General features: G+C 39.7%; 3 protein-coding genes across 3 annotated transcripts; all 3 read right to left on the reverse strand.

The window, feature by feature from the left end:
- Positions 1–1,748: 1,748 nt before the first annotated feature.
- On the reverse strand, positions 1,749–4,779 carry LOC118103402 (OX-2 membrane glycoprotein-like). Its single transcript, XM_035150306.2, has 5 exons — positions 4,557–4,779; positions 2,902–3,240; positions 2,440–2,745; positions 1,860–1,898; positions 1,749–1,771 (listed from the first exon to the last, which is right to left on the reverse strand). Exons 1-5 carry the CDS (start codon positions 4,609–4,611, stop codon positions 1,749–1,751), a joined length of 762 nt encoding a protein of 253 aa, XP_035006197.2. The 5' UTR covers positions 4,612–4,779.
- A 2,388-nt stretch (positions 4,780–7,167) lies between these two features.
- LOC118103397 (OX-2 membrane glycoprotein) lies at positions 7,168–12,008 on the reverse strand. Its single transcript, XM_035150299.2, has 9 exons — positions 11,878–12,008; positions 10,691–11,032; positions 10,216–10,533; positions 10,101–10,139; positions 9,931–10,012; positions 9,711–9,767; positions 9,460–9,588; positions 8,603–8,659; positions 7,168–8,480 (listed from the first exon to the last, which is right to left on the reverse strand). The coding sequence occupies exons 1-9, from the start codon at positions 11,927–11,929 to the stop codon at positions 8,348–8,350; spliced, it is 1,209 nt and encodes a 402-aa protein (XP_035006190.2). The 5' UTR covers positions 11,930–12,008; the 3' UTR covers positions 7,168–8,347.
- A 484-nt stretch (positions 12,009–12,492) lies between these two features.
- Positions 12,493–16,235, reverse strand: LOC118103404 (OX-2 membrane glycoprotein). The gene is made up of 6 exons (XM_035150309.1): positions 16,152–16,235; positions 15,834–15,923; positions 15,393–15,647; positions 14,554–14,880; positions 13,602–13,701; positions 12,493–13,445 (listed from the first exon to the last, which is right to left on the reverse strand). Exons 1-6 carry the CDS (start codon positions 16,189–16,191, stop codon positions 13,367–13,369), a joined length of 891 nt encoding a protein of 296 aa, XP_035006200.1. The 5' UTR covers positions 16,192–16,235; the 3' UTR covers positions 12,493–13,366.
- Positions 16,236–16,780: the final 545 nt, after the last annotated feature.

The following is a 16,780-nucleotide window of genomic DNA, read 5'->3' on the forward strand; positions in this document are numbered from 1 at the left end:
ACGTGGTTGATATTATACACTGTTTATTTTGTCTATATCATATATTGTCTGTTTATAGTACCTATATTTATATGATCTGTATTATACACCATCTGTTCATAGGGGTTAGGGTTCTTCTTGTCAGATCTACCTTATGAAATAATCCTAATTAGGCACAAAATAAAAATAAAATGAATATGAAACATCCATTTACCCAACAGGTGCAGGAAGAAAAACAAATTGTGGCAATTTAATTTAGGTAAAATAAGTTCAGTTCAGTTCAGTGAAATATTTGTTAATTTAAAGGAAGATTAATTCATGAGAGGAAACAAAACAGCTATTATGAAATAAATTAAATGTTATTTCCAGCACAACAGCCATATACATATTTAAACAACCTCCCCTCATAGATTGTAGTCATCATAAAAACGTTGACACTCCTGGATCAAGTTTAAATTCACACATAAGAGGCTGAAAACTCAAAACTTTGCGAGAAAGTAAACTTTCCTGTTGTGAAATGAAACTCACCCGCTGACAGAGGACTGGATGAGAGACTGGAGAAGCTGCCTGTGCTGCAGGTTATGTCAAAGTGGAGCAGAACAATCCATGTCTCCTACTTTTAAACGACTGAGGGACTTTCGTGGTCCTGCTGAAGAGTCCCTGACACCGCCTCAACTCCCCCTCAGACATGAAGCCTGAGGAAACAGTGACCTCCACTGGCCTTGTTTGGAATAAATGTATTAATAAATGAAGAAACCATTATTCCATTATCTGGGTCTTACATCAATTGAAACATCACAAGTTCTTATAAAACTGATATTTATTATTTTATGTAGAAAGAATACAAATTTTAAAACAACACAAAAGTGGGGAAACATCAAATTAAACAAAATAAGTAGAAAAACATCACCCACAGAACAACAGTCTAAATATCCTCTCCCTCAGTATATAAAACTGCTGTAAGTCAACAAGGCACTGTTTAACATTATGTCACTTTAAAATAAGAATGACTAGTTTTTATAATTTAAAATTAGCTGCCACAAAAAGGGAGGATTTTTGAAGTTCAGCGCACGTCTGAAAGCAGACACATTTTTTGCCCCTAGTATAAAGTCTGCAGAAAGTCTGGGGATCCCGCTGGGGTCAAAACGAACGAGTAGAGGGATGAAGACTCTTCTAACACGCAACAGATGGAAAATGAAAATAAAAAGGAAATTGACCTGAGAACCTGAGGTCCACCTACTGGTCAAATTGAATTCTTCTGGCTATTGAAGACGACTCAGGGTCTGTCTCTTTTCTCTGCTTGGATTCTGAAGGAGGTGTCCGTTTTCTGACCGAACTCTCCTCCTCTGGTGTGACAAAGCTTCTTGGATCCTAAAAATAAAAACAAAATATTTCATTACTCAGCTTCTATTGCACAAACAAATCATCCTCACTGGTGAAGGTCAGGCAGGTTTAAATAAAATTTGAAGACCAGTATATGAAGAGTGACTCACGTATCAGCGTCTGCAGTTTGAGGAACCTCAGTCATCTCATGGTCTCTGTGACGGACTGAAGGATTTAAGAACAGTTAAAGCTGAATATTAATGCTCATAGACTCTAACATAGAGGATATAGACGTATATAAAGATGGACGACATGACGACAATCCAAAAGTGAAGCCAAAGCGTTTCAATAGTTTACGGTTATAACAGATTCTGGTTGAAAGACGTACCTGCTCCTTAGTTTTCGTGTAAACAGGACAGTGAAGACTGAAGCAGTGCAAAGGAAGGTCACTCCCCAATCCACGTCCCGACTGTGAGACAAAATGGAGGAATTGTTCATATCTTACACTCAACGACCGGTCAACAGGTCAAATGAGAGACTTGTGAACGTTAACTTACAGAAGCGTCTGCTAGCAGATCCAGATCCCTCATTCAAACCTGGGACAAAAAAAAACATCAGGATCATTCAATAATTATCAGTCTATTAAGGGGTGACGGTACACAACGTTTTCTGTGTACCTCGGTTTCAAGGTCACGGTTCAGGACGTTTTCAGTACGGTAGAAACAAGGAGCAGAAAACATTGAACTGATCTTTTATTTCTGTTTATTCCACCCTGGTTAACTGTGTCTTTCTTACCTAAGTAATTTTTACAAAAGGAAAATAACAAAATAAACAAACAAAAAAATAGTCAAATAAATATCGATTAAAGTGCAGCATGTAGAAAATTAACTGTACATAAACTGCACCTTTATTGTATTGTATGATTATCATTATTAAATATATGTACTTTATTCAAAAAATGTACATGTCCACATTGTTTGCAGAGGGTTTGATGCTGTGTTTGCACTGAACTCGTTTCTGTGAAACTGAAGTGTTTCCACACAGCAGACTGAAATGATGAGGAAGGGTCTTCACACATGTACCGTTCTACCCCTCCCCTACAGTCTATGAATGTGTGGCCTTAGAAGTGTTTCTCACCATTGGTAGGCGTCACTTTCACGTCAGGAATCGCCACAAACGCCTCTTTACGACGGGAGAGCACCTGCACGGCACATCCAACCCGTGTGCCAGCGTCATGGAAACCTGCCAACACGGCTGTGGCAGTAACAGTGAATGTACCGTCTGTGTTGATCAACACAGCAGTTTTGTTCTGTGAGAAGTCGAAGTCTTGCTGTGTGATGTTGAGCGTTACAGTTGGAGCAGGTCGTCCTGTGGCGGAGCAGGAAACCACGAACTCGTCAGTTGTCTTTGATTCCCTCACGTGTAGAACGGGTTCATGCAGCTCTGGGAAGAAAAGAAATGTGTCACACTGTAAAATGACATTAGTGTTCTTTACTTGATTCAACCATGTAATGTAAAGTCACAGTCTTATTACCATTTCATACTAGAAAGTACAAAGCCAATGTTGAGTTCAACAGGTTTATTCAGTCAGGTTCTTACCATAGACCCTGATGCAGGTTCTGCCAGTGAGCGCTCCAGCAGGGTTGGTGATGAAGAGGCAGAGGTAGCAGCCTTCATCCTCCTCCGTCACATTCTTGATCACTATGGAGCTGTTGTGCAGTCCACGACCTATGACCTCCACTTTGCCTCTGAAGTCTGAGATCACCGTGGAGCCAAAGATATTGTTGGAGGTGGCGAGATTGGTCCTCCCATCCAGTGTCTGTTTCTGCCATGTGACATGCACCACATTTTCAGACTGTAGGATCTGACAGCTGAGGAGAGCATCTTCTCCCACTGCCTCCTCCACAGTCTCCACAGACTGGATTACAGATGTTAGACCTGCAGGAGAGGACAGTTGCACATCCAGATGTTTGGTTTCAACTGAGCATGTGGGTAGTAACGCGTTACATGTACTTGAGTAGTTTTCTCAATAAATTGTACTTCTGTGAGTAGTTATTTTGCAGAATACATTTTACTCCTACTCAGTTACATATTTAAAATTTTAAAGATTGACTCTATTTAGTAGAATACGTTGTTTTTGAATGACTGCATCTGTAACGGTGTAAATAATTCACTTGTGTTTATGTTAAATTCCTGTTCAACTTGGGACTGCAACCAGTTTTGCTGTATGGGTTTTATTTTGAAAACCCACAGCGGAAGTTCGTGTTGTATTAAGTGTGGCGCACTTTGATTATGTCACAGTAGCGAACGCTCTCGCTGTGGTTCCAGCGGAAAGTAACAACTGTGGTTGTGTGTTTCTCCAATATATTGCAGTTTTACAGAATAAACAAGTCCAACTGCTCCATATAATCCTGACTCCGGTGAAGTGCATGCAAATAGCAGCAGAGCAAGATAACGTCACACATCTAAGCCACTGCTGCAGGGATTGATCGTTTTTATTACATGTATATGGTCTTTTGTCCTGTTCTGTATATGGCACTGAAACAACACCACGTGCATATATGTGTGCTCTTCACCTGCTTATCTTACCACCTGGTTCTAACGATGTAGATCCTATGGCATAGAATTGTTTTGTTTAATTTATTGTAATATTATTAGTATTTTTGAATGTCTGCATCTTCCTATCTTGTGTTAATCAGGTGAACATTTTGAGTTAGATTTCAGAGGTAAAGGTATTTTGGCTTAGTTTTTAATATGTCACTTTATTAATTCAATCAATGTGCACTTTACAATGTTATTACCTGTTAATATCCTGTTTGAACACAATTCATTCTAATGAAGTTACTCAATACTTGAGTCGTTTTATTTATCTTTATCTTTTCTCTTATACAAGTACGTAGTTTTATGAATACTTTTACTTCAACTTGAGTCATTATAATCATAAAGTAACAATACTTTTACTTGAGTACTCTTCGTGTTTAATCTACTCTCCACATGTGTGCAGGAACATAGGATGTTTATCTGAACGAGGAAGTCTGAGCTTGATATTTATCTTTGCTCGTTGTATAAATAACTTTGGGTCGAAACCGTTTTATTTACAGTCTATGGTTGAAACACTCATCGGAGCCAGATTATCTTCACAATAACCCGAATAAACAATAAAATAAAAGACATAGCGAGCGCACATATGTCTTTTCAGATTAAGACAAATAAATGACATTGAGCTAAATTAAAGTAATAATCAGTGTTCTCACCTTTCTGGATGAGTCCTAACACAAAGAGGACACGAGTGAGTGCAGGTTGACTCATCTCTGCTTCACACTATGTCCGCCTGTCCAGTTCATCATGTCTTATCACCAACTGCCACACCTGCCACACCTGCCACACCTCCAACAGCCAGATCCAGGTGTTGCTGGTCGGTTGAAGACTCGTCGCAGATTGGTTATTTTCACAAAGCGCCTGTGTGTGAAGTGAAGTGACGTGAGACGACAATATAAATCATACGGGTTCTCCCCTGCCAGCTGTTTAACACCATCTGTTCATATTCCTCATGTCATATATAAAGTTACATATATTACACATTCTGTTTACTTTATCTGAATCAGTTTGTATGTGAAACTTTATTTCTAACCCCTGGTGTTGTGAATCAGTTTATTTATATTTCTTTGTGATGTAAGTCTATCTGTGCTTTGTGTTGTTTGGCTAATTTATGAATGAATAAGGTTTATTAAAAAAAAAGACTTACTGTGATGGGGGGGGGGGGTTTCAACAGAGCATGTGTGTGCAGGAACAAAGGATGTGAGCCTGAACGCAGAAGTCTGAGCTTTATATTTATTTTAGCTTGATGTATTTCTTTCTCAAATTTTGTTTCCTATTTGTATATTTTCTATATTTAAACTTGCACAAATACAACACAGCAAATTCCTTGTGTGTGTAAACCTGCTTGGCAATAAAACCTGATCTCTATCTCTCTCTCTCTCTCACACAAACACAATTATGACCATTTTCAAAATAAACCCTGAACATCACCCAGTGTGATTGTGAGCTATTGTATGTAGTCACCTTATTGTGAAAGGTTGGTCAGTGAATCTGTTTCCTTTCATCATAAACAGTGTGTCTGTATGGGACCTTTATTGTGAAGGGTCACTAAACTGAAGTGTTGTATTTATTTATTAGCTGGACTTTGTGCTATGTGTCTTCCTGGTTCAAGATCTCATTTCACTGTGACTTCTCCGTGAAGGTGAATTAAACCCTCGGCTACATGAACACCAGACAACTGAGAACCTGCGACACACAAACAGCAGCAGTGTGACCCGGTGTAATAAACTGTGATTCATGGATTCACCTTTCTGTGGAAACAAACTGTCAACAGGTGTTTGCTTTCTCTCTTTCTCTTTTCTGACCCACACACTTTACGTTTGGTATTTCCTGACATGTTGAACATCACTTCTCACCGCGGCAAGGAATAAACCATTAGTTTGTAGGGGTGAGACAGGTGACAGGTGGATTCACGTTTCAGTCAATCAATCGATCTATTCAGACAGTTTCATGAAGTATTTATACATTAAATTAATATTATACTTTTCTTACCTTTCTGGAAGAGTCCTAACGCAAAGAAGAGACGTGTAAGTGCACGAATCATCTCTGTCGCATTGTGTCCATGAAAGATCAAAGTCCAATATTAATATTGCGCGCTCAGAGGAAACAAGCGTTTGACTCCGCCCACCTTCTTCTGGTGTTAAATGGTGGTTGGCAAACAACTTATCGGTGCATTACGGCCACTTTACGGACCGGAGTGTGGAGCAGTAGATTGGCAGCAAACACAACTAAACTAAACTAAAATTGAATTATTTCCTTAAGTCCTGTTTCTCTTAAATAGTTCATGAGAAGATTATGTATATTCTTTGATGTCTTTCCTTTCAAGTTTCATTAATGTGATATTCTGCTTTTCATCTTTTAATCCTGACACTAATTCCGTTCCTTGTTCATTATATTTGTTCCATTCTATCAAAACGCGAGTGACAGTTCCAGGTTGTTTGCAGTTTTCAGAGTCCATTTTATAAAGTGATTAATTTAATCCTGTTTGACAAATTCTCAGACTGGTAATGATTTTCTCTCTTCTACACGTTTTTGAATTCTATACATATGTCTTCCTGTGTCATTTAAATCCCAGTATTCTTGCCATGTTTTGTGACTGTATTCGTTAATGATAGTTTTTATTTCTGTTCTTGGTACCTGTATGTCAATGGATGATCGTTCTAATGACTTCTCATTGCCTTCCACTCATACGTGAGCAGGAACCCACAGGAAGGAGACGTTCTTCTTCAGCCATCGCTCTTTTTCAGTCCTGATGATTATACTTTTGATCTCAGCGTTGCTATAATTTACTGCCACAACTAGTTCTTTTCCTTGTTGCTCCTTTTACATATTTATTTATTATTTCCTTATAATCCATACAAACTCGATTTCAATCCCTTTTCTCTGTATTACTAACTTACTGTGATTTCTGTCTTTTTTGGAAAATATATATTTGTCCAAACGCCAGTTTTGATCGTAAGTTTGATTTTGTTGTAGTGAGATTTGTGCTGGTCAGATGCATCATGTGAGGATCCTTATTTCTTATGAAGAGCAATGAAGTCACGTTCAGACATTACACCACAAAATGTAATTGACTTTTTACATAATGGGGATAAATGGAAAATAAATGAAATAATTAAAACTAGAATTAGCACAAAGCACAACGTAGGTTGATGATACAATGATTGAGTCAGCACGCACGCACACACACTACATGTGCATTCTAGCTAGGTGAGCAATAAACAAATGCTAATATGTGCAATATGAAATACAGTTAATCAAAATAAATATGTAGAAAAAAAAGGTTTTAATATACAATGTCTGATTTAAACTTTACAGATTCATTCAGATAAACATCAGAAAAAGGCAGCTTAAAATAACGTGCTTAATTTTAGAAGATTAAAAAAAAGATGTAGTTTGAGTTTCTCCTTTTCTTCACTACATTTCACATGTGAACAATCTCAACAAATATTAACAACTAAACAGCTTTAACTTTTTTAACTTTCTCTTATTCAGTGAGAGAAGTAAACTTTACCGTGTGCTGCCAGGATTTACCACCGTAAAGAGGGAAAAAGCTGCGCAGGTGAAAATAGTAAAACGCTTCATCAAAACTTAATAATAGGTTTGGGTTCGAATCCGGACCGCCTATTGGTGACCTATGCTTTCGATGATCGTGGGCGATTTGTTTTGCGTCAGCCTGCTCTTCGAGTGAATCCATGCTTTGACTGTGTGCCGTCACTTTCCACACGATGCGTATAACGCATGTTACGCAAATCGACGTATTCACATACACAATAATCACAAATGCCAAAAATGAACAGAAACTAATTAGATATCAGTAAGCTGCAGATAAAAAACACAGGAATAAAAGTAAATTGCACAAATCATTAAGCACATCAGAACACACTAAAAATAAGGAGAACCTAATCAATACACTATTCACAATAGAAACACACAAACTCAGCTGCACAACTGCATATAAATCCTGAACTTTCGAGTTGTCCTTGATGCAGAGCCATTCATTTAATCATCATAAGACTGATTTCACCTATTGAATCAGTAAGCGACTGTAAAAGAAATTAAGCTGCTTTCAGACATACACTGAACTTCCAAGATCCTCCGCAGTTTCTGTCGAGACTCCAGACTTTCTGCAGACTTTCTCCATCTGACTCCCGAGTATAAAGTCCTCAGAAAGTCTGCAGAATCCAGTGTGTGAGAGAAAAATCTAAATCACGCTATCTCTGTGTGCTGCCCCACCTCTCACCTGAATCCTGTGCAGGATTTGTTGTTGTTGTGAACACGTCTGTATAGAAAACCCTCCGCTGCATCGTGCATGTGTGAAAGGAAAACTGTCGAGAAAGTCTGGAGCCAATTCTCTGGAGATTCATCACAGGACATGTCTGAAAACCGCTATAGAAGTGCAGGATACCCCCGTACATTGGACTTTCAGTGGAGACCTGAGGTTCCCCTACTGGTCAAATTGAAGTCTTCTGGGTTTTGAAGACGTCTGGCAGTCTGTCGCATTATTTTTCAGCAATTTCAAAGAAGCAGTCCGTTTTCTGACCGAATTAATCTCTGGTGTGAACAAAGCTACTTGGACCCTAAAAATAAAAACAAATTATTTCATTACTCAGCTTCTATTGCACAAACAAATCATCCACACTGGTGAAGGTCAGGCAGGTTTAAATAAAGTTTGAAGACGAGGATATGAAGAGTGACTCACGTATCAGCGTCTGCAGTTTGAGGAACCTCAGTCTTCTCAAGGTCTCTGTGTGACGGACTGAAGAATTTAAGAACAGTTAAAGCTGAATATTAACGCTGATAGACTCTAACATAGAGGATATAGACGTATATAAAGATGGACGACATGACAGCAATCGAAAAGTGAAGCCAAAGCGTCTCTATCGCCCTCTGGTGGCTGGCTACGATGAGAAGTGATGTTTAGACCTGTGACTCATTCTTGATACTATCACCTCTTCCTCTGTATCTCTGGAGCTTCTTCTCATTTCACCTACTTTCTTTTCCTCTGTCCCTTTCTTCCTGCCATCTCTCTTTTTCAGTCCTGATGATTATACTCTGGATCTCAGCCTTGCTATAATTTACTGCCATATCTCCAGTTCTTTTCCTTATTGCTCCTTATGCGTATTTGTTTATTGGAAAATATATATTTGTCCAAACGCCAGTTTTGATCGTAAGTTTGATTTTGTTGTAGTGAGATTTCTGCTGGTCAGTTGCATCATGTGAGGATCCTTATTTCTTATGAAGAGCAATGAAGTCACGTTCAGACATTACAGCAGAATATTTAAATTGACAATTATGGGCATAATTGGAAAATAAAGGAAATAATTAAAAACTAGAATTAGCACACAAAGCACAACGTAAGTTTATGATACAATGATTGAGATCATGTCAGAACATAGATGAGCGCACACACACACACAGTAAATGTGCCTTCTAGATATGTGAGTAATAAATACCGCTGATATGTTAAATATAACAAGAAAAATACAGTTAACAATCAAAATAAATATGCACGACAAAAATATAGTTTATAATATATAATGTCTGAGGTCCACCTACTGGTCAGATTGAATTCTTCTGGCTTCTGAAGACGACTCAGGGTCTGTCTCTTTGCTCTGCTTGGATTCTGAAGGAGGTGACCGTTTTCTGACCGGACTCTTCTCTGGTGTGAACAAAGGTACTTGGACCCTAAAAATAAAAACAAAATATTTCATTACTCAGCTTCTATTGCACAAACAAATCATCCACACTGGTGAAGGTCAGGCAGGTTTAAATAAAGTTTGAAGACCAGTATATGAAGAGTGACTCACGTATCAGCGTCTGCAGTTTGAGGAACCTCAGTCTTCTCAAGGTCTCTGTGTGACGGACTGAAGGATTTAAGAACAGTTAAAGCTGAATATTAACACTCATAGACTCTAACATAGAGGATATAGACGTATATAAAGATGGACGACATGACAGCAATCCAAAAGTGAATCCAAAGCGTCTCAATAGTTTACGGTTATAACAGATTCTGGTTGAAAGACGTACCTGCTCCTTAGTTTTCGTATTAACAGGACAGTGAAGACTGAAGCAGTGCAAAGGAAGGTCACTACCACAATCCACGTCCCGACTGTGAGACAAAATGGAGGAATTGTTCATATCTTACACTCAACGACCGGTCAACAGGTCAAATGAGAGACTTGTGAACGTTAACTTACAGAAGAGTCTGCTAGCAGATCCAGATCCCTCATCCAAACCTGAGACAAATAAAAACATCAGAATCATTCAATAATTATCAGTCTATGAATGTGTGGCTTTAGAAGTGTTTCTCACCATTGGTCGGCATCAGTTTCACGTCAGGAATCTCCACAAACGCCTCTTTACGACGGGAGAGCACCTGCACGGCACATCCAACCCGTGTGCCGGCGTCATGGAAACCTGCCAACACGGCTGTGACAGTGACAGTAACAGTGACAGTGAATGTACCGTTTGTGTTGATCACACTGACAGTGTTGTTCTGTGAGAAGTCGAAGTCTTGCTGTGTGATGTTGAGCGTTATGGTTGGAGCAGGTCGTCCTGTGGCGGAGCAGGAAACCACGAACTCGTCAGTTGTCTTTGATTCTCTCACGTGTAGAACGGGTTCATGCAGCTCTGGGAAGAAAAGAAATGTGTCACACTGTAAAATGACATTTGTGTTCTTTACTTGATTCAACCCATGTAATGTAAAGTCACAGTCTTATTACCATTTCATACTAGAAAGTACAAAGCAAATGTTGAGTTCAACAGGTTTATTCAGTCAGGTTCTTACCATAGACCCTGAGGCAGGTTCTGCAGGTGAGCGCTCCAGCAGGGTTGGTGATGAAGAGGCAGAGGTAGCAGCCTTCATCCTCCTCCTCCGTCACATTCTTGATCACTATGGAGCTGTTGTGCAGTCCACGACCTATGACCTCCACTTTGCCTCTGAAGTCTGAGATCACCGTAGAGCCAAAGATATTGTTGAAGGTGGCGAGATTGGTCCTCCCATCCATCGTCTGTTTCTGCCATGTGACATGCACCACATTTTCAGACTGTAGGATCTGACAGCTGAGGAGAGCATCTTCTCCCACTGCCTCCTCCACAGTCTCCACAGACTGGATTACAGATGTTAGACCTGCAGGAGAGGACAGTTGCACATCCAGATGTTTGGTTTCAACAGAGCACGTGTGTGCAGGAACAAAGGATGTGAGTCTGAACGCAGAAGTCTGAGCTTTATATTTATTTTAGCTTGATGTATTTCTTTCTCAATTTTTGTTTCTTATTTTTATAATTTCTATATTTAAACTTGCACAAATACAACACAGCAAATTCCTTGTGTGTGTAAACCTGCTTGGCAATAAAACCTGATCTCTCTCTCTCTCTCTCTCACAATTATGACCATTTTCAAAATAAACCCTGAACATCACCCAGTGTGAATGTGAGCTATTGTATCTAGTCACCTTATTGTGAAAGGTTGGTCAGTGAATCTGTTTCCTGTCATCATAAACAGTGTGTCTATGTGGGACCTTTATTGTGAAGGGTCACTAAACGAAAGTGGTTGTTTTTTGTGCGGGAAAAGAAACAACGTGTCGTCCGTTATTTCACTGTGACTTCTCCGTGAAGGTGAATTAAACCCTCGGCTACATGAACACCAGACAACTGAGAACCTGCGACACACAAACAGCAGCAGTGTGACCCGGTGTAATAAACTGTGATTCATGGATTCACCTTTCTGTGGAAACAAACTGTCAACAGGTGTTTGCTTTCTCTCTCTCTCTCTCTTTTCTGACCCACACACTTTACGTTTGGTATTTCCTGACATGTTGAACATCACTTCTCACCGCGGCAAGGAATAAACCATTAGTTTGTAGGGGTGAGACAGGTGACAGGTGGATTCACGTTTCAGTCAATCAATCGATCTGTTCAGACAGTTTCATGAAGTATTTATACATTAAATTAATAATATTATACTTTTCTTACCTGTCTGGAAGAGTCCTAACGCGAAGAGGACGAGTGTAAGTGCGCGAATCATCTCTGTCGCTTAGTGTCCATGAAATAACTAAATCAAATATTGCGCGCTCACAGGAATCAAACGTTTTCCTCCGCCCACCTTCTCCTTCTTCTGGTGTTAAATGGTGGTTGGCAAACAACTTATCGGTGCATTGCCGCCACCTGCTGGTCTGGAGTGTGAGTCAGTGAGTTTTTAAGTGTCTGTCTCTTTTATTGTGGACAGACTAAAAATAAATGCTCCACCTTCTCCTGCAACGGTCACATCTGCCTGCTGTCATCTTCAGGCTGATGTTTAGACCTGTGACTCATTCTTGATACTATCACCTCTTCCTCTGTATCTCTGGAGCTTCTTCTCATTTCACCTACTTTCTTTTCCTCTGTCCCTTTCTTCCTGCCATCTCTCTTTTTCAGTCCTGATGACTATACTTTGGATCTCAGCCTTGCTATAATTTACTGCCATATCTCCAGTTCTTTTCCTTATTGCTCCTTATGCGTATTTGTTTATTGGAAAATATATATTTGTCCAAACGCCAGTTTTGATCGTGAGTTTGATTTTGTTGTAGTGAGATTTCTGCTGGTCAGTTGCATCATGTGAGGATCCTTATTTCTTATGAAGAGCAATGAAGTCACGTTCAGACATTACAGCAGAATATTTAAATTGACAATTATGGGCATAATTGGAAATTAAATAATTAAAAACTCGAATTAGCACACAAAGCACAACGTAAGTTTATGATACAATGATTGAGATTATGTCAGAACATAGATGCGTGCGCACACACACACACACACACACACAAACATACAGTAAATGTGCCTTCTAGATATGGGAGTAATAAATAACGCTGACACGTGCAATATCACAAGAAAAATACAGTTTACAATCAAAATAAATATGCAGAACAAAAATATATTTTATCATATATAATGTCTGATTTAAACTCTACAGATTCATACAGATTTTGATTGATTCAGGACATTTGTTAGTTCTCATTTGACTTCTATCAATAGGTGGGTGAGGTTAGATTTGCATGAAGCAAATTGATATTGCACTGAAGTTAACTACATGTTAGTCTTTTTATCGAGACTTTAACTCTGCTTAGGAGCGTTTCAATGGACTTTGGGGGCCCCAGGCAAAAGGCAAAAAAAGCACATGATCCTGAACCAACATTCCAAACTTCCGATGCATCAAATATATAAGTAAAGTGCCAATTGTGCATACAGATCATTAAGAGTAAAGTTGAAGAGCAATCTAGCTTTTGTCTCAGGATTCACATTCTCAGGCTCCTTCTCCTAACATCAGTCCTTTCTGTTATATTTTTACATCCTACACATCCTCAACAAGCTTTCTGCCTCATGCGCCATTAATAAAGTGACAGTGCTGAGAACTGAAGTGAAAAAGAAATGAAAATTCAACAGGTAGTCAACTCTTGGTTTGCTGCGCTGACGTCACTATGGGTTAAATGCAAGAAATCCCAATGTCCACATCTGTGTCGTGCTCCTTTCTCTTTAAATGATGGCATCTTCCTTGCATCAAGCTGTGAGGCAGAGAGACAAACAGACTTTATTTTACTGTGTGCAGAACATTACTCACACATAAGATACAGTATATTGTGGCACTAGGTTAATGCTCGACAAAATTACACGATCACATTTTTGCAATAAAGGAAACAACACACAGTTTTAAACCTCACCTTTTTCTCTTTGTGACGACAACAGCAACAGCAGTGATGGAGGTAATAATACAAAGAGTAGGGATTATAACTGCGAGCAACAGGCGAGGCCGTCTCTTCTCTAGAGAGAGAAAAACAGCAGGAGGTTACTCAGGTTCTCTTCAGGGAGAAGAGGCCGGAGGGAAATTCTCATGTCAGCTTTCTTTTTAAAGCTTAACATCCCGAGGGCTCATATGTATCAACAGAGGTTATCGTATCATGGGTTTTTATTTCTCAATAATGAAAGCTAAAGTCAAAATGAAACTTCCCTGATTTAATGAGCCACTGCACAGCTGACTCTGTAAAACAACAAATCAGACCAGGGCCGGCCCTGTACATTTGGGGGCCCTAAGCTGGATACGTTTGGGGGACCTGCCTTGCAGTGGATGGATCAGCTTCTGTTTCACCAATCATGCGTATTAATTAGAAGTCTATTAGATTAAAGCATCCGCAGGGGGGTTTGCTACACGTCACAGGGAGGGAATGACCCCGAATAAGAGCTAAACACAACGTGAGGTTGAAATTCCCATGACTGAGTCAGACTGTTGGTTGCAGTAAACCACAAGGTTCATTGTTCTTTAGGTCACAGGACATGAAGATGGGTTTCAGGGATTTCCTTTACTTCCTTGTTCACTGAACAATGAGACATTAATTATCAATGACTAGTCTGCTAATAATAATGATGTATGTGGAATTTGGTTGCATCTATAGTGAAAGACGTTAAAATTTGTAGTCGATAGGTTCGATTTTTTGGGGCTTAAAAGGGAACATTAGCAATAGTCTGGTACACCACAATCCATTGTACCCATTATAAACCTCTTAGCTGAATAAGTTTTTCTTTACATGCATACATTATAGCTTCAGCTCCCCCCCGACCCTCAAAAGGAAAAGTGGTATAGATAAAGAATAGATGTATTGTTATTATTATTATTACCATCCTCCTTCTTCGGATGCTGAGGATCTACAGAGAAGGGGATCCTCTCCCGCCTCTGTCCTCTCGCTCCCCTGTTCAGCAGACAGTCCACGTGTCCACTCCAGCCTGCAGGTACTTGCAGCGTGATGTTGTCGCTGCTGGTGAACGTGTGGTCACTGTTTGTTTCTGTCGCAGTCTGTGATTGGTACAGACGGGCAGCACCGGGTGAAACTTCCCAATCAATGGTCGGAGCTGGTTTACCTGTGGCAGAGCAGCTAAACTCCACCTCCATGCCGTCTCCCCCGCGTGCAGCTCTGGGAACATACGCCGTGTCCACCGTGGATATTCCTGTGTGAAGAAGTAAAACTTGTCATTGTGAGAATTGTAAGGTTTTACGACAAAGATTATACAATCACTGAATGTTAAACTTTACACTTTGACCACTTAAATTCATTGGTTACACTCAGAGTATGACAGATAAAGATGGACGACATGACATTCCCCCAAAAGTGAAGCCAAAGCATCTCAATTGCCACCTGGTGGCTGACTGCAGTATCACATACCCCGCCCCCTCCATGTTAGTGGATGACCAAACTAAAGACCCCGGCTCCAAATGCGCAAGATGGCGGCATTTGTATCTGGGATATTTTGGCTTCATTTCTGGATAGTGGGAGGAAGACGGGTCGTGCATATTTATTTATGATTACACCTCACAGATCCAAGGTTTCAAAGTAAAAGTAAAGTGGCTTCAACCAAATGAGGGCAGCAGAAACAAGACTAACAGCTGCTAGGATTGTTCTCCTTTAAGTTGCCACCCCTATTCTGTCCATTTTATGTCCATCTGTCTGTATGTATGTTACCTTGCACGCTGAGGCAAGTCTGCTGTTGTTTGGAGCCATCGGGATACGCGTTAAATGAGCAGATGTAGCAGCTCTCGTCCTGCCACGAGACGTTGCTCAGACTGATGGAGGTCGAGTTCAGGGACGCTTCTGTTAAGGTGACTTTTCCACGGTAAGGCGTGTTGACTTGCTGACCAAACCGCTTGCTGTAGGTGGCCAGGTTCTGTATCGGCCCATCTTTGAAAAGCCTCTGCCATGTGACCTGCAGCACACCCACTGGGAAACGAAACACAAATGTCTACATCAATATTTACATTGAACACACGGCAGGTCTGATGAGTGAATGACAGCAGCTGTTCAGAAGAAATCACTTAAAACAGCCTGAGATGTTACAAGGGCAAATGGGACAATTGAATTTACGCTTTCACAATAAAACAATAGCATTTAAAAGATGATCCTCACCTGTTGGGTTGGCCACTGAGCAGCTGTAATGTGCCTCCCCACCATACTCAGCGATTGTATTTCCATATCCATGAATTAGGGAGGCTGAGCCTGGAAAATAAGTCAATAAGCACAGACTTGGTATATATATATATTTATACACACACACACACACACCCACACATATGTAAATAGGCTATTAATTCATCATACAGTTCAGTAATACATCATAAGCTTTCATTTCCAGTGAGTGGTCACATTAGGAAAATAAATGAGGACATAAAACAAAGAGCACATCTGTCCTGTAATACTACACAGGATGTAGATTGTGTCCCTTACCTGTAAACTGCAAACATCCAAGGATGAGAATGTACAACATCTTCTCTCAGTGCTGTAGAATGGACTGTGTACTTTCACTTTGCCTGAAAGCTTATACAGACGTAATAGAAAGAGAAAGTAAACTGTGAGGGGGGGTTACCAAAGAGATGAATAGATAGATAGATAAATCAACAGATAGATAGATCAACAGATAGATAGATGTACTTTATTAATCCCAATTAGGGAAATTATTGTGTTGACAAGGGCAATTTCACAAAGAGCAAAGAAAAAGGCTAAATACAAAAGACAACAAAAGATACAAGCGTACAAATTTGCAGTACTTGAAACATGACTAAAATAAATAAATATTACTATAAGATGTACAGCAAAAAAAATGAATATGAAGATAATATGTGCATTTTTGTTTATTTTATAAAAAAATTCAATGAGTGAAACCACTCCTGAGACATTTGTAACCCTGAAACTTCTGGGGATTTTATCTCCAGGTTTGAGGAGACACATTATCATGAGTCAAGTTTGTCGTGACTGTTCAGTCTAGTTTGAATTGGGTCTTTCCTGCGTTTTTTCACATGAATCATCACATCAAAGCAGGGTGGAGCAGAGAGCAGGACGTGAGTGTATATATAACA

This window comes from Hippoglossus stenolepis, chromosome 24, assembly GCF_022539355.2.
Source record: "Hippoglossus stenolepis isolate QCI-W04-F060 chromosome 24, HSTE1.2, whole genome shotgun sequence".
NCBI classification, from domain to species: domain Eukaryota; kingdom Metazoa; phylum Chordata; class Actinopteri; order Pleuronectiformes; family Pleuronectidae; genus Hippoglossus; species Hippoglossus stenolepis.

Excerpts from the sequence above, each read along its gene's own strand:
- LOC118103402 (XM_035150306.2), bottom strand. The coding sequence starts at position 4,611 with ATGAGTCAACCTGCACTCACTCGTGTCCTCTTTGTGTTAGGACTCATC. Across the intron at positions 2,746-2,901 it reads AACCTGCATCAGGGTCTATG|AGCTGCATGAACCCGTTCTA; the intron begins GTAAGAACCTGA and ends TTTTCTTCCCAG. Across the intron at positions 1,899-2,439 it reads GAAAGTGACGCCTACCAATG|GTTTGAATGAGGGATCTGGA; the intron begins GTGAGAAACACT and ends TTTTTGTCCCAG.
- LOC118103397 (XM_035150299.2), bottom strand. The coding sequence starts at position 11,929 with ATGATTCGCGCACTTACACTCGTCCTCTTCGCGTTAGGACTCTTCCAG. Across the intron at positions 10,140-10,215 it reads GAAACTGATGCCGACCAATG|GTTTGGATGAGGGATCTGGA; the intron begins GTGAGAAACACT and ends TATTTGTCTCAG. Across the intron at positions 9,768-9,930 it reads ATACGAAAACTAAGGAGCAG|TCCGTCACACAGAGACCTTG; the intron begins GTACGTCTTTCA and ends TAAATCCTTCAG.
- LOC118103404 (XM_035150309.1), bottom strand. The coding sequence starts at position 16,191 with ATGTTGTACATTCTCATCCTTGGATGTTTGCAGTTTACAG. Across the intron at positions 15,924-16,151 it reads TGGATGTTTGCAGTTTACAG|GCTCAGCCTCCCTAATTCAT; the intron begins GTAAGGGACACA and ends CTTATTTTCCAG. Across the intron at positions 15,648-15,833 it reads CTCAGTGGCCAACCCAACAG|TGGGTGTGCTGCAGGTCACA; the intron begins GTGAGGATCATC and ends TTCGTTTCCCAG.